Consider the following 14,195-nt stretch of genomic DNA (forward strand, 5'->3'; position numbering starts at 1 on the left):
GAGCTTGGGCACACCTCCCTTTTTTTTCTTCTTTTTCAGATGGCGGGCGCACCTCCATAGGCATGCCCATGCCAGTCGCCAGAGCATGGCGCGCTTTGCAACAAGTTGAATCATCCAAAAAGGTTGGCGATCGGTACTCGGGGCATGTCTCGCGATTGCTTTCTCACTAGTACTAACTGATAAACAACTTGGCATTCTTCCCGTGCACGGTGCACCGGCTGCGATATTTTAAAAAACATATGTACTCCCAGTTCATATTGAACTACTATCCATAAGTCGGGACCGAGGTGATAGATTGGAAAAATTATCTCTGTATGGACGGCGATAGCCTCTAGTTCACGTCGCATCGGGCAAAAAAAGCGACGCCCCAGCCTCCACGTTTAAATGGACAATAGAAAAGCATTTAAATTTAAATGCTTTAGCTGCTTCTTGTTTTTTGCTTCGGATTTGTGCGTGCCACTGAGACTAGTCAATCGGCTACCGGCGCGGCTGCGCTCCAAAACAAACACTCGACAGAGGAAGGGAAGGAGAGTCTAGCAGCCGGAAAAAATGGTGTCCCGCGCTGGGTTCGCCTCCCTCCTCGGCGCCTCCTTCCTCCTGCTCCTGCGCAGCGCCGAGCCGCTCGGGTTCAACCACCGCCCGACGACCGCCGGCGACGAGCTCTCGGCCGCCCCGAGCAGATACCTGACGCGGGAGGAGCGCTGGATGAGCCAGCGCCTCGACCACTTCTCCCCCACCGTAAGTTCTCTCTTACACCCCTGGAATTATGCGCGACACGTAAATAGCTCCCTACGCGCATCTGCCTAAGAATTCCGTCCGTGCGAGTGTGATCCATGAGCGCCATGTACGATCTTGCCCTCAGGACCACCGCCAATTCAAGCAGCGCTACTTCGAGTTCCTGGACTACCACGACGACCCTAACGGCCCGGTGTTCCTGCGCATCTGCGGCGAGTCCTCCTGCGACGGCCTCCCCAACGACTACCTGGCCGTCATCGCCAAGAAGTTCGGCGCGGCGGTGGTGACGCCGGAGCACCGGTACTACGGCAAGAGCTCCCCGTTCGACAGCCTCACCACCGACAACCTCAGGTTCCTCTCGTCCAAGCAGGCGCTCTTCGACCTCGCCGTCTTCCGCCAGTATTACCAGGTCGGCCAGGTCACGCACGCGCTGACAGAGTTACAGAATACGCATTCTCTCTTCTGAACAGCATCTTGTTTTTCTCTGGGATTCGTAGGAAAAACTGAATTCTCAGTACAACCGGAGCGCGGGGTTCGACAATCCGTGGTTCGTCTTCGGGGTCTCCTACTCCGGGGCTCTCAGCGCATGGTTCAGGCTCAAGTTCCCTCACCTGACATGCGGAAGCCTCGCCAGCTCCGGGGTGGTTCTTGCTGTGTACAACTTCACTGATTTCGACAAGCAGGTTTGCACACCCTGCCATGGAGACACGTCATGATTCTGTGGGATGGATTCGATTAAACCCCTGCTGCTGTAGTAGTGTATTGCTGACTGTTCTATAATCTATATTGGGCTCAATTCAAGTTTCTGCCCGGTCGTCTTTACGCAGGTCGGAGAGTCGGCTGGCCCTCAGTGCAAAGCCGCCCTTCAGGAAATAACTAGACTTGTCGACGAACAACTTCGGTCAGATAGCCACTCGGTGAAGGCCTTGTTCGGAGCAGATTCGGTAATCCCTTGTCACCTTGTGGTATTGTCAGTGTGATTTAGTAGGTGCAGTTTTACTTTGGAACATGACAGCTGACTGCAAATTTCATGTGGCCAAATCAACTAGTATTCAGTAACTTCATGATCTTCACCTCAGCTGCCGATTTGTTTCCTGTACATGCAGTTGAAAAATGACGGCGACTTCCTCTTTCTACTGGCAGATGCAGCAGCCACAACAGTATGAACAGTCAATTTGTAGTGCTGCTCTACTATCGCAATGCCACCATTTTTTTTGGGTTTACTGGGAACCTATGATATTTTGCAGTTCCAGTATGGGAATCCTGATGCCTTGTGCTCTCCTCTAGCAAATGCGAAGAAAAAGGGGGAAAGTTTGGTGGTGAGTAACTAAATATCTTCGTTTTGTAATCAATTAATCATACATGAGCACCTCTGGTTTGCTTGGTTTCTTAGGCTTCGTGAAAAGCTTTCTAGAAATGAGAGTAGATACTGTCTAAGAGCCACTGACCAGTGGGAGGCACATGGCGACTATTAAAGCTGATGTACTCTCATCTGGGTGATGGTGATTCAAACATTTTAAATTTCACACGTAATCGGCATGTGACTATTTCTTATTCTCCATTTAGCGAATTTGTGACTATTCTAATTTCCTTGCTGATCCATTTTCACTATTCTAGCAACTTTTTGTGGACATGCACATGGATTTATAAAATTCGATGTACTGACTTTGCAGGAAACATATGCTCATTTTGTGAAAGATTACTTCATTAAAAAATTGGGGACTACAGTATCTTCTTATGATCAAGAGTATTTGAAGGAAACAACTCCCGATGATTCTATTATGTTTAAATGATGGCTCTACTTGTTTTCTTTTGGTGTGGATTGGAAACTGTACTGACATTGAAGATCATCGAGTGAAACACCATGGCATTTCTTGTTTGTTACTGACAGACATGGCTGAAATATTTACTGTTCATTTACCTTTTCTGTTATTTTTTAGGTTCTAGACTTTGGTGGTTCCAAGTTTGCAGTGAAGTTGCCTATTTTCAAGTCGCACCCAAAAATGACAGTGTTCGTTCTGCGCAGGTCAATACAAGGTACTGTGCCATGCGTTTTTATCTCAGCATGTACTAGGGAGGGGAAAATTCTCCACCTGAATTATCTTTGAAAAGGTCCCAAAAGCCAAAATTGCTTCCTGCTGAGATGTTGAGAAAGAGAAAGGCTAACCTAAGGGCATCTCTAATTGATCCCGAAAAGTCAGTGCCCAAAAACTAGCCCCCAAAATTCACTTAAAAACGCCCCCCACCCCCCAAAAGTCAACTCCCAAAACTCTGGAAAAGCCAGGCAGACCTACACAAGGGATTGAAGTAGTGTCAGCATATTTTTTTCAGACTGTAGTTTTTCTTTAATACTCTCTTAATGTGGCATGGCATATAGCCTGGATATGTTTTACAACTATCTGTTGCTTATCTTTCTGAAATCAGGTATATATTATAAACTAGTTAGTATTTCTTATGATTGCTTTGCTTTTGTGTTACTCTAGGTACAATTTGGACCTGTGTAAAAATGTTTATGGAGAAGGAGTTTATCCTGATGTGTTCATGACAAACTTATATTATGGAGGCACAAGTATTGCCGGTTCATCTTTCACTTTATTTTCCCCATGTTTACTTTACAATGTCCCCTATTTAGTAAATCAAGTTACTTGCGATAGTTAAGGTATACGTGCTTGTAAAATGACATCGGCAGTCCAGTTGGCACCCTTGCAATGCTCTTAATCATGTAGCTGGTAACACAGCCGCATTACTACATCAATTGACCCTTTTTGTGTATCTTAATTGTTGCATTCGTGCGCCTACCAAGTAACTGTGAGCATACTATGGCTTCTCTGATTTTAATTTTATGGATTGCAACTTCTTTTTTCGAGAAAGTGGTGGTACCAAGCACCTAGGAGTGTAGCGCTGTAATGGATTGCAACTTTTGTGATTTATAAATTATTGATGGTGATGGTCCAATTTGCTTTCTTCCTAATTTTGCATTACACATGTGCAGCTTCTAAAATTGTGTTTACAAATGGCTCTCAAGATCCATGGCGTCATGCCTCCAAACAGAAGTCATCGGAAGACAGTGAGCCTTTAAATTTCTAAGTACATTCTGGCTATTTCATGTCTCAATAGCCTTGCTCTTTAGGGCATTTACTATACACCTCTGGAATGATTTCTCGCTTTGGTGTGTGTACTAATGGTGGTAATACAACATGTGCAGTGCCATCATACATAATCAAATGTAGCAACTGCGGACATGGCACTGATTTGAGAGGATGTCCCCAGCTTCCTTTCAGGATTGAAGGTGGATTGCAAAACTTGGTTTCCTGCAAAGCTTATTATAAGAATATAGAGTGCTCTTGTGATCTAAACGATCTTATATTTCTTTACAGAGGGAGTACAACATAACTCTTCTCACAATTAGTTGTAGTGCCTTCATTTTCTTGAGGACCAAAAATAGTATTCCCTCCGATCCACAATTAATATGGACCGGAGGGAGTAATTGATTATCATTTTTCCTACAATGTAGTAGCTTATCTGAAGCCTTTGACTCATCATCAAATTCAGGGAAAGTTCTGATATATTGCACATTGTCTTCGTCAGGTGACTCTTCAAACTGCACGTCCCCAGAAGCTGTGAACACAGTAAGGAAGCAGATCGTCAAGCACATCGACCTGTGGCTATCACAATGCCATGAACCAACAAGGTCAGGTTCTAGGACACCTAGCCACTCGATGGTAAAACCGTGAAGTGATCATGAGCTGCCCTTCACACCTCTATGGTTGAGGGAGGTCGCTCGCCTTCCAAGTGGCAGCAGCCACCGTTAACTTTCTGTATCAAAACTGCAGCTCTGCTGCCACATCCTGTGGTCGGCTATATTTCTGAATTTCCGATGCAGTCCAGTTCTTACGCCATCAGGCTTTGATCCTTGTACTCTCTGCGTGCAGGGCGTGGTGAGGTGACGATGACTCGTTCCTGTTTAGGAGGGGTAAAGGAAGCAGTATGTAGAGGAAAGACCGATTGCAAGTTTGCGACATCGTTATGCTGCAGATCGAGTGAACCATATGCGGATTGAGCAGCCAGTCCCCGGCCTGGATGCGATTGCGCGCAGGTTTGTTTGGATTATCACAAACGGTAGAAAGTTGTGTTTGTACTGCGGCCGACTAGAGCCATCATGGCAACTTTGTCGAGTTCAAATAATCATATACATCGTTCATGAGGCTTTTAAGAATAAAGGTAGGGGGTTCTTCAAACCAAGGCTATTTACTTTGTTGTTAGTACATGTTACTCCTATTTCTTAACAGCTATTAGTAATCCAATTCGGCTCTTGGGAGCATATGCTCCTGCTCGTCAAAAATGTTTTTCACAAATGTCAAATGTGTTCATTGTCGCACTCAAATGCTAACTGCAAATATTTAGTGGAAAAGCTTAAGTATTTTGACCTGCTTGAAAAGAAAAAATTTGAACACCAAATGTCACACTTAGAAAAAAATATATCGACGAAGCACTACTATACTGTTTCACATGAAAATTGTCAAACGGGTTTGTTAGACTAACATGAACATCCACACACAAAAAACAGAATTTTTAAATTTCATTTACTATTTATTTTGAATTTGTTGTTCATCCGAAAGCATATGCTTCCCTGAGCCAAAGCGGCCCTCATATATAAACGGCTTTTTTTTAGAAGAACACCGCACTTTATTTCATTCAATAATGTTTAAAGGGATACAAATGTGATCCGGTGGATCAATAAGCCACACATGTGATGATCTAGCTAATCTATGTGCCTCATCATTACTTGCGCGGTGTTTGTGGACAAACTCGCAACTATGTAGTCTCATCTTTCTATCGTCAATCTCTCTAAGGATCATGCAGTACTCGCCTAAGTTCTGCTCCCTCTAGGTCATTTATGACTCTCGGACAGTCAGATGCAATGCGTGCTTTTGAGACGGCCAGGTCCTCCGCAAGAGCTAAAGCTTCTCTCCACGCACACGCCTCCAGAGTAGCAGGTTCTGTCACACCTTGGAATGCTACCGCGGACGCTCCCAGGAATACGCCACGATCACTTCGACATACGACACCAACAGCATTCGCTTGGGTAGTTCCTGTATCTCCTGCAAGTTTTTTTTTTTAGTCTAAACACACTCGCTTTATTGATTAGTAATGTTCATAGGGATACAATTCAGGTCATGGCGCCCCTGGTCCAGACAGCTTAACAAGGCTATGGGCCTCTTGATTCGATACTCTCCCTTTAAAGATGAAGACACAACTCTGAAATTGAGTAGTAGTCGCTCTAATCTCCTTCACAATGCTCGCATTCATTCCTCCATTGCCAAGATTTATGTCTTGAACAGCGTTTTTGCAGTCTGAAGCAATCTCCACTGCAAGTAACGGCTAGTGAACAAGTATACGGCTCATGGGCTGAAGTTACCAAAAACTCATGGGTTGATAGGCCTCTCGAAAACAAAAACAAAAAGAGGAAAACACTGAGACATGGAGTATGTGAGCTCGAGCTCACATGAGCTTACATGAACAGTAAATTCTAAAAAAATAGTAAAAAGGTAAAAATTCTAATTTTCTTTGGCAAGAAACATTGATGTTTTTTTCACACGCGTGTAAATTTTCACGATGAAATCACATTCGTGGAGGTGTGGGCACATTATACGTCAACATGGGCAAAAAAACGATGATCCAAAAAGAGTGTTTTTGGAAGCATTGATATTGTTTTTTTTGCCCACGCCTCCATGAATATGATTCCATGGAGGATTGGCACACGTGTGGAAAAAACATCGGTGTTTCTTGCCAAAAAAATCAGATTTTTTGAATTTTCTTTACCTTTTTAGGAATTTATTGTTTATCCAAGCTCATAGGAGCTCGAGCTCACAATAACACTTTAAAAATCGCTACATGAACTATTGAAAATAATAATAATAATAATAAGAGGATTTTCTCCCTGATTTCATTTAGGACGAGGCGAGGAGGGATTTCTCCCGATTTCATTTAGGACGAGGCGAAGAGGGATTTCTCTCCGATTTCATTTAGGACGAGGCTAGTGGACACTCATTTGCTCCCTAGCACTTGTGGGCACATCTCCTAGATTAGAGCATCTGCAATAGATGTTGTAAAATAAATCACCAAAAGTGCTAGATGTATAATTTAAGTCGTCAAAAAGTGCTAGACGATCTGCGATCTGGCGGCAGCACCCAGGCCCCCGCGTCGCCTAGGGTAGGCGACACGGGCGGCAGCCCCCAAACGCGTCGTCGCCGGGCCCACCTTCTCCAGCTAATCCCCTCGCCGCCGCCGGAGGCCACCACCGGGCGAAGCCCGCGTTGTGGCGGCGGCAGCGGGGCCTTCCCCCCGTGGCGCGGCTCTCTTCTCCCGCGGGGCCCCGCGGCTGGCGGCTTGCCTGCGGCTCGGATCCATGACGGCGGCCATGGCTGGTGGCACGCGACGCAGCTTGGCGGCGGGCGGCGCCGGCGTGGACAGGTGGGCCACTTCCCTGGCCATGTGGATGGCGAGGAGGTGGTGGGCTTCGGCTGCGGCGGCGGTTCCTCGCTGGATGTTGGTGGCCATGGTGATGTTCGACGTCGACCCCGATCTACACCGATCTGCAGCGGATCTGGCCCTTTGTGGCTTCGGTCACCGTTCTTGGGTGCTGGCCTTGCAGATCCGGTGGCTGGAAGGGTTTCGGGGGAATCTCTTGGCCGGCGTGGCGGCCACTCCGATGGCAGTGCCTTTGGGTGTTGCTTCCCTCATTGGAGGCTTCGGAGAGGACCTCCTTCCTTCCACCCCTCCCAGGAGCTCGGGTGAAAACCTCAGACCCCCCTGTTCCAAGTGACGACGACACCACGGTGGCGTGCTCCTTCCTGAAGGCGTTGCTCGGGGGCTGCTCAAGCGGCGGTGGAAGTGGCGGCGGTTCGGTGTTGACATATGCATTCTGGTCAGCTTCATCTTGGAGGCTGCGGCGACGTAGGTGACGCTCGTCTGGTGGAGCTACTGCTGATGGTCGAGGCATCGTCGGCAGTCTGCGCCATCAGGTTCGGGATGCTCAGGGGGAAACCCCAGATCTGGGTCTTCCGGATCGGATGATGATGGCATTCTATCGCTTTCCCTTCTGGGGGCATCGTCTTGGAGCAAGTGCTGGTTGGAGGGATGGTGGAGCGGTGTTTCATCTCACACATTGATGGTGGCGGAGATCAATGGCATGGCGCTGTGGAGACTCGGCGTCCGATGCGCGGATATGGGCTCGCGCAGGAGGAGGTTGCTGTCTGGCGTCATGGTGACGTCGATGGCAGAGTGGCCAGACAAGGTAGAAGCCTCAATATGATCTGAAGACCCGTGGAAGATGGCGGCGACGACACACGAGTGCTTCTGACCGGATTGTGCCCCAGACCCGGTATGTGGCTCGACTGGGGCTTCCGAATGAGTTTCGGCTTCCGGCTTTTGAGAGTTCTACCTCAAGGTCCGAATTACCCACATCATCATCAATAGCCGGATCAGATGAAGCAGTGGTTTTCCTCTTTTTAGCAGGTTTTTTGATGACCTTGGTCTTTAGCCGGGTTGACCGTTCTGCTTTCTCCGGTTTGTCTTGTGGAAGCTTCTTGCTCCAAAACGGATTATCACCCTGGGTAAGCAGCGATTGATGTCAGACAGACATAGCAATAACAGGTTCAATAAAAAGTACAATCAAAATCTTACAGCTGGCGGTTTGTTGGTAGCACAGAAAGGGAGCAGGCCGGTTTGAGCGCAGAGGTGCTCCGGTTCGTTCAACATTTTCTTCACAGCATCTGTGACTTCATCATCGGAGAGCTGTATGTTGGTGTGTCGGAGTGGGTCATCAACGCTACCAGTATACTTGCACATTAAACCGGAGCACCGGCTGAGAGGCAGTATGCTCCATGATATCCAACAGCGTGCGAGATCTACTCCTGTTAAACCGTTGGCCATGAAGGCTCGGAGCTTGGATAATTGCGGAGCGTATTTACTCCTCTCCTTGGCACTTAACCTTTGTGGGAAGGGGTGTGTATTGCTGAGCCGCTCCAGACGAAAGCCAGGCAAAGGATTTTCATCATCAGGGGAAGTATCTTTGCAGTAAAACCATGTTGCATTCCAGTCCTTGGCGTGACTGTGTAGTCTGGCATGGGGATAAGTGATTTCTTTCCTTTTTTGAATTGCCATACCACCCAATTCGGTATTGGGACCATCAGTGAATTCTGTGCGGCGGTTTAAGTGGAAACAATCTCTAAACAATTCAACTGTGGGTTCTTCTTGAAGGTATACTTCACAAAGTACTTGGAAGTGACATAAGTTGGTAACAGAGTTGGGGCCAGTGTCTTCCCACTCAAGCCGGACATAGTTCGGCCAAGAGTCTCCCGACAAGGAGAGAGTTTTTAAGGAGTTTAGCACGTCGCCCAAGGGCGAGTGCTGAAAGATGTCCACGGAGCTGAACTCCAACATCGGTGCCCAATTAGATCCAATGGGCGCGGATACGCGCGCTTCGGAGCCTATGGTCGGAAACGAGTCCGAGGGTCTGATGACACAGATCTCATTGGAAGTGAAATCTGTGTTTGGCTCTATCGCTATTGAGTGTGCGGCTTCCGTGACGGGGTCCATCCTCCCATCCTCGGATGGCATGATTTGCACTGGATCTAAAGCCAGGGCAGCTGCAGGTGCGATCTCCTAAACACCGTCCGATGGCAGATCTAGGTCATGCTCATCGTGGCTGTAGGGTGTACCTATCATGGGCTCGAATCGGTCGAAGATCAAGTCTCCGCAGATGTCGGCAGTGTAGTTCAGGCTTCCAAACCTGACCTAATGGCCAGGGGCGTAGCTATCGATCTGCTCCAGATGGCCAAGCGAGTTGGCCCGCAGTGCAAAGCCATCGAATACAAAGATATGTCTGGGGAGGAAAACCTCACCCTGGACCGCGTCGTTGTAGATGATTGATGGAGACATCAAGCCTTATGGTGACGATGCAGTGGAACTCTCAATGAAAGCACCAATGTCGGTGTCAAAACCGGCGGATCTCGGGTAGGGGGTCCCGAACTGTGCGTCTAAGGCTAATGGTAATAGGAGGCGGGGGACATGATGTTTACCCAGGTTCAGGCCCTCTCTATGGAGGTAATACCCTACTTCCTCCTTGATTGATCTTGATGATATGAGTATTACAAGAGTTGATCTACCACGAGATCATAGAGGCTAAACCCTAGAAGCTACCCTATGATTATGATTGTTGTTGTCCTACGGACTAAACCCTCCGGTTTATATAGACACCGGAGGGGGCTAGGGTTACACAGAGTCGGTTACAGAGAAGGGAATCTACATATTCGAACTGCCAAGCTTGCCTTCCACGCAAAGGAGAGTCCCACCCGAACACGGGATGAAGTCTTCAATCTTTTATCTTCATTGTACAATAGTCCAGCTGTTCGAGGACCCCCTAATCCAGGACTCCCTCAGCGGCGCCCTCGGCCGGCGCACCGCTTCAAATGGCGGACGCAGTGAGAGGTCGCATCCTCCCTTACCCGCTAGACCGTGCACCTTGACCGTGTACGTCCATCTTTGAGGACAACATTATCCTTGATGGTGTACATCACCTTGTATCTAGATCTGAGATGCCACGTGTACCAGATGAATGACTCCAAGTTTGACCACCGTGATGCTAGGTGCGAGCCGAGGAACACTGTTGGAGAGACCCCCCTCATAATTTTCCTACATTGGTCGCTTGATTCAGGGGCGGATCCAGCGTGGGGTCGTGTAGGGGCGGCCGCCCCGGGTAAATTTTTGGAACCTAGGAGTACCCCTGTACTAGTTTGGCCACCATGGAAGGCGAGAGGCAAGTTCTGTTCTTTTTTGAGGTCTGTACGTCTGCATAGCTGGGGAGATCGAATAGGAAGATGAAAAGAGAGAAGATACCGTTTCGTTTTACGTGATGGGCTAGAAGTTAAGTCACAGAAATTGATAGTACAGGCCTAGTTAAACTTAAGCCCATTATTGTCTATACACGGTTGAGCCTCCACCAGTTTCCCCTATGGACGATCGATCTGGAAAATCGATCACGCCTCTCCACGCATGCCGACTTGTTGCCTCGCCGCAGCGGTTGCCACCGATGGGGCTGGATGGGAAAGGATGAAGAACCGTTCCTGGTCCTAGCGTCGTCTTCATTTCTCGCATCATCTCCATACCAACTTGCCCACTCAAAATTGGACTGCAAGCCAGCAGCCAACATAAGAACTAGTAGCAGGTTCTTCTGCTCCCTTCATAATATTATCTTCTACCGAGGACTGCTTATCCCGTTCCATTCTATCTTCTTTAGTTTCTTGTCAGATTGGCCCAGTGGAAGGTTGAGGGGTCCAAATTTGATCTTATATGAATTCTCAGTTGCGTTATATTTTAGTTTTTGAGAATGAAACTAGTTTGAACAATTAGGTTTGTTGATTGTCTTGCCAGATTGCATACCAACTAATTTTATCAAATGTCTTATCTAATTGTATCGTCCCATCGATTTTTTGTTTCCTTCAAAAGTCCGCCCCGGCTAACTTCAAATCATGGATCCGCCATTGGCTTGATTCATAGGATAGAATGCTATAGGATTTTTTCCTATGTAATCATGTTTTAATTGGCAATCTAGCATCCACTCCGACTTTTTTTTTCACTTCCTTTGTTTTTCTGTGTCAAACACTCTGTTTTTATGGGAACACTTTGTTAATGCTATGGGATTCAAGTGGACATGCCACTGCAATCCTTTCTTTTTCCTATTCCTGCATTTTAAGTTCCGACGAAGAGAGTACATGCTCTAAATGATGTGCCACTGCAAGACCCGCCTATATTAATTAAAAATGCTCTAAAAAGGTGGACCAGCTTTGGCTATAGTATACTACTGTACTAGGTTAGTAGGTGACCCTGCGCTTGGCTCTTCTCCTCTTCCGGAAGTTGAACAATAATGACAGTACTACATTAGTACTTCTGGCAATCTGCCACCAAATGAACTGCTGCATGTCCACCGCTTGTAAGCAAAAGTTTCTCCTCGTGCTGCGAGCCACCGCGCATGCGTTGGCGAGGGAGAAGGTGTAGTAAGACAACTTCTCATCGTTTTGCGAGTTGACGGGACACATCAAAGTTATTTAGTACTCTCTCGAAAAAGGGCCGACCATGTCCATGGCTACCATCCCGTGCACCGTCATTGAGTACATGCACTATTCACGTGCCATCGAGGAGAAAAAAATATTGCGTAGTACTAGGTGCCATCGAAGTGCACGACTCACTTACGCACTGCTTATCTCCATTTTCTTGCAGGACACGTGCACCTTGATGCTCCCGCATTGTCGGATTACGGGTTCCGCAAACCCTTGAGAGGTTCAAACTCTGGTATGCGTGCGGAGATCTCAACCTACTCAGCCTGCCTACTCGCAATCCTCCTGAGCCTAGTGCGACGAGCTCCAAGATACAAAGAGGCACAACAGTTTATCCTGGTCCGGGCCACCTTGCGGTGTAATACCCCGATAACCCACAAGTGTAGGGGATCGCAACAGTTTTTGATAAGTAAAAGTGTCGAACCCAACGAGGAGCTAAAGGTAGAACAAATATTCCCTCAAGTTCTATCGACCACCGATACAACTCTACGCATGCTTGACGTTTGCTTTACCTAGAACAAGTATGAAACTAGAAGTACTTTGTAGGTGTGATAGGATAGGTTTGCAAGATAATAAAGAGCACGTAAATAAAAGCTAGGGGCTGTTTAGATAAAGATGCAATAAAGTAAATATAGCGAGTGTGGAAAAGTGGTGGTAGGAGTTGTGGAATTGTCCCTAAGCAATTGACTATGTTACTAGACCGGTAATCACTATTGCAATTCTATTTGAGGGAGAGGCATAAGCTACCATACTTTCTCTTCTTGGATCATATGCACTTATGATTGGAACTCTAGCAAGCATCTGCAACTACTAAAGATTCATTAAGGTAAAACCCAACCATAGCATTAAAGTATCAAGTCCCCTTTATCCCATACGCAACAATCCCCTTACTCGGGTTTGTGTTTCAATCACTCACGCAGCCCACTATAAGCGAATCATAAACGCATTGCAACACCCTACAACAGGAATCCCTCACGCTTGCGCGACACGGAGGTCACAATAGGACAACACCAATAATAAAACATGCAACTCAAACCAATCATAGCAATTCATCAATCACCAATAGGACAACGAAAATCTACTCAGACATCATAGGATGGCAACACATCATTGGAAAATAATATGAAGCATAAAGCACCATGTTCAAGTAGAGGGTACAGCGGGTTGCGGGAGAGTGGACCGCTAGATATAGAAGGGGGGAGGTGATGGGGATGTTGGTGATGACGGCGGTGTTGGTGAAGATCGCGGTGATGATGATGGCCCCCGGTGGTGTTCCGGCGCCACCGGAAGAAAGGGGGAGAGGGCCCTCCTTCTTCTTCTTCTTCCTTGACCTCCTCCCTAGATGGGAGAAGGGTTTCCCCACTGGTCCTTGGCTCCCATGGCTTGGGAGGGGCGAGAGCCCCTAGGAGATTGGATCTATCTCTCTGTTTCTGCGTTCCTAGATTCTACCCCTTCACCGTTTCTTTTATATCCGGAGATCCGTAACTCCGATTGGGGTGAATCTTTCGCCCAGATTTTTCTCATAAAATTAGCTTTCTTTCGGCAAAAGAAGGGCATCAACAGCCTTACGGGTGGCCCACAAGAAGCCAGGGCACGCCTGCCTCCCTGGGGCGCGCCCCCTATCTCGTGGCCACCTTGGACACCGTTTCGCATTGATTCTTCCTCCGGAAAATCTCAAATATTCCAAAATAATTCTCCGTCCGTTTTTATCCCGTTTGGACTCTGTTTGATATTGGTTTTCTGTGAAACATAAAACATGCAACAAACAGGAACTGGCACTGGGCACTGGATTAATATGTTAGTCCCAAAAATAGTATAAAAAGTTGCCAAAAGTATATGAAAGTTGAAGAATATTGGCATGGAACAATCAAAAATTATAGATACGATGGAGACGTATCAGCATCCCTAAGCTTAATTCCTGCTCGTCCTCGAGTAGGTAAATGATAAAAAGGTAATTTTTGATGTGGAATGCTACCTAGCATAATCTTGATCATATGTCTAATCATGGCATGAATATTAAGACACGAGTGATTGAAAGCAATAGTCTATCATTTGACATAAGAAACGATAATACTTCGAGCGTACCAATAAAGCAATCATGTCTTTTCAAAACAACAAGGCCAAAGCAAGCTTATCCCTACAAAATCATACAGTTTGGCCGTGCTTCATTTTCGTCACACAAAATGCTCCCATCATGCACAACCCCGATGACGAGCCGAGCAATTGGTTCATACTTTTTAACGCGCTTCAGCTTTTTCAACCCTCACGCAATACATGAGCGTAAGCCATGGATATAGCACTATAGGTGGAATAGAATATAATGATGGAGGTTATGTGGAGAAG

General features: G+C 46.9%; 1 protein-coding gene across 8 annotated transcripts; it reads left to right on the forward strand.

Annotated features, from left to right (window-relative positions):
• The first annotated feature begins 430 nt into the window (after window positions 1-430).
• LOC123124867 (probable serine protease EDA2) lies at window positions 431-6,145 on the forward strand. 8 transcript variants are annotated; one of them, XR_006461243.1, is made up of 15 exons: window positions 431-738; window positions 863-1,144; window positions 1,233-1,418; window positions 1,563-1,679; window positions 1,842-1,895; window positions 1,983-2,054; window positions 2,409-2,514; window positions 2,676-2,772; window positions 3,219-3,313; window positions 3,728-3,802; window positions 3,941-4,024; window positions 4,324-4,426; window positions 4,668-4,831; window positions 5,626-5,821; window positions 5,910-6,145. XR_006461243.1 is itself a non-coding variant. In XM_044545420.1 (13 exons), exons 1-13 carry the CDS (start codon window positions 550-552, stop codon window positions 4,675-4,677), a joined length of 1,470 nt encoding a protein of 489 aa, XP_044401355.1. In that variant the 5' UTR covers window positions 431-549; the 3' UTR covers window positions 4,678-4,973. The 8 variants fall into 8 exon arrangements, 4 of the variants coding, with proteins under 4 accessions (XP_044401355.1, XP_044401370.1, XP_044401349.1 ...); XR_006461242.1 differs by having other exon boundaries at window positions 5,897-6,088; XR_006461248.1 differs by lacking the exons at window positions 5,626-5,821; window positions 5,910-6,145 and having other exon boundaries at window positions 3,728-3,822; window positions 4,668-4,973.
• The last annotated feature ends 8,050 nt before the right edge of the window (window positions 6,146-14,195 follow it).

The sequence above is a fragment of the Triticum aestivum genome, chromosome 1B (assembly GCF_018294505.1).
Source record: "Triticum aestivum cultivar Chinese Spring chromosome 1B, IWGSC CS RefSeq v2.1, whole genome shotgun sequence".
Taxonomy (NCBI): Eukaryota; Viridiplantae; Streptophyta; class Magnoliopsida; order Poales; family Poaceae; genus Triticum; species Triticum aestivum.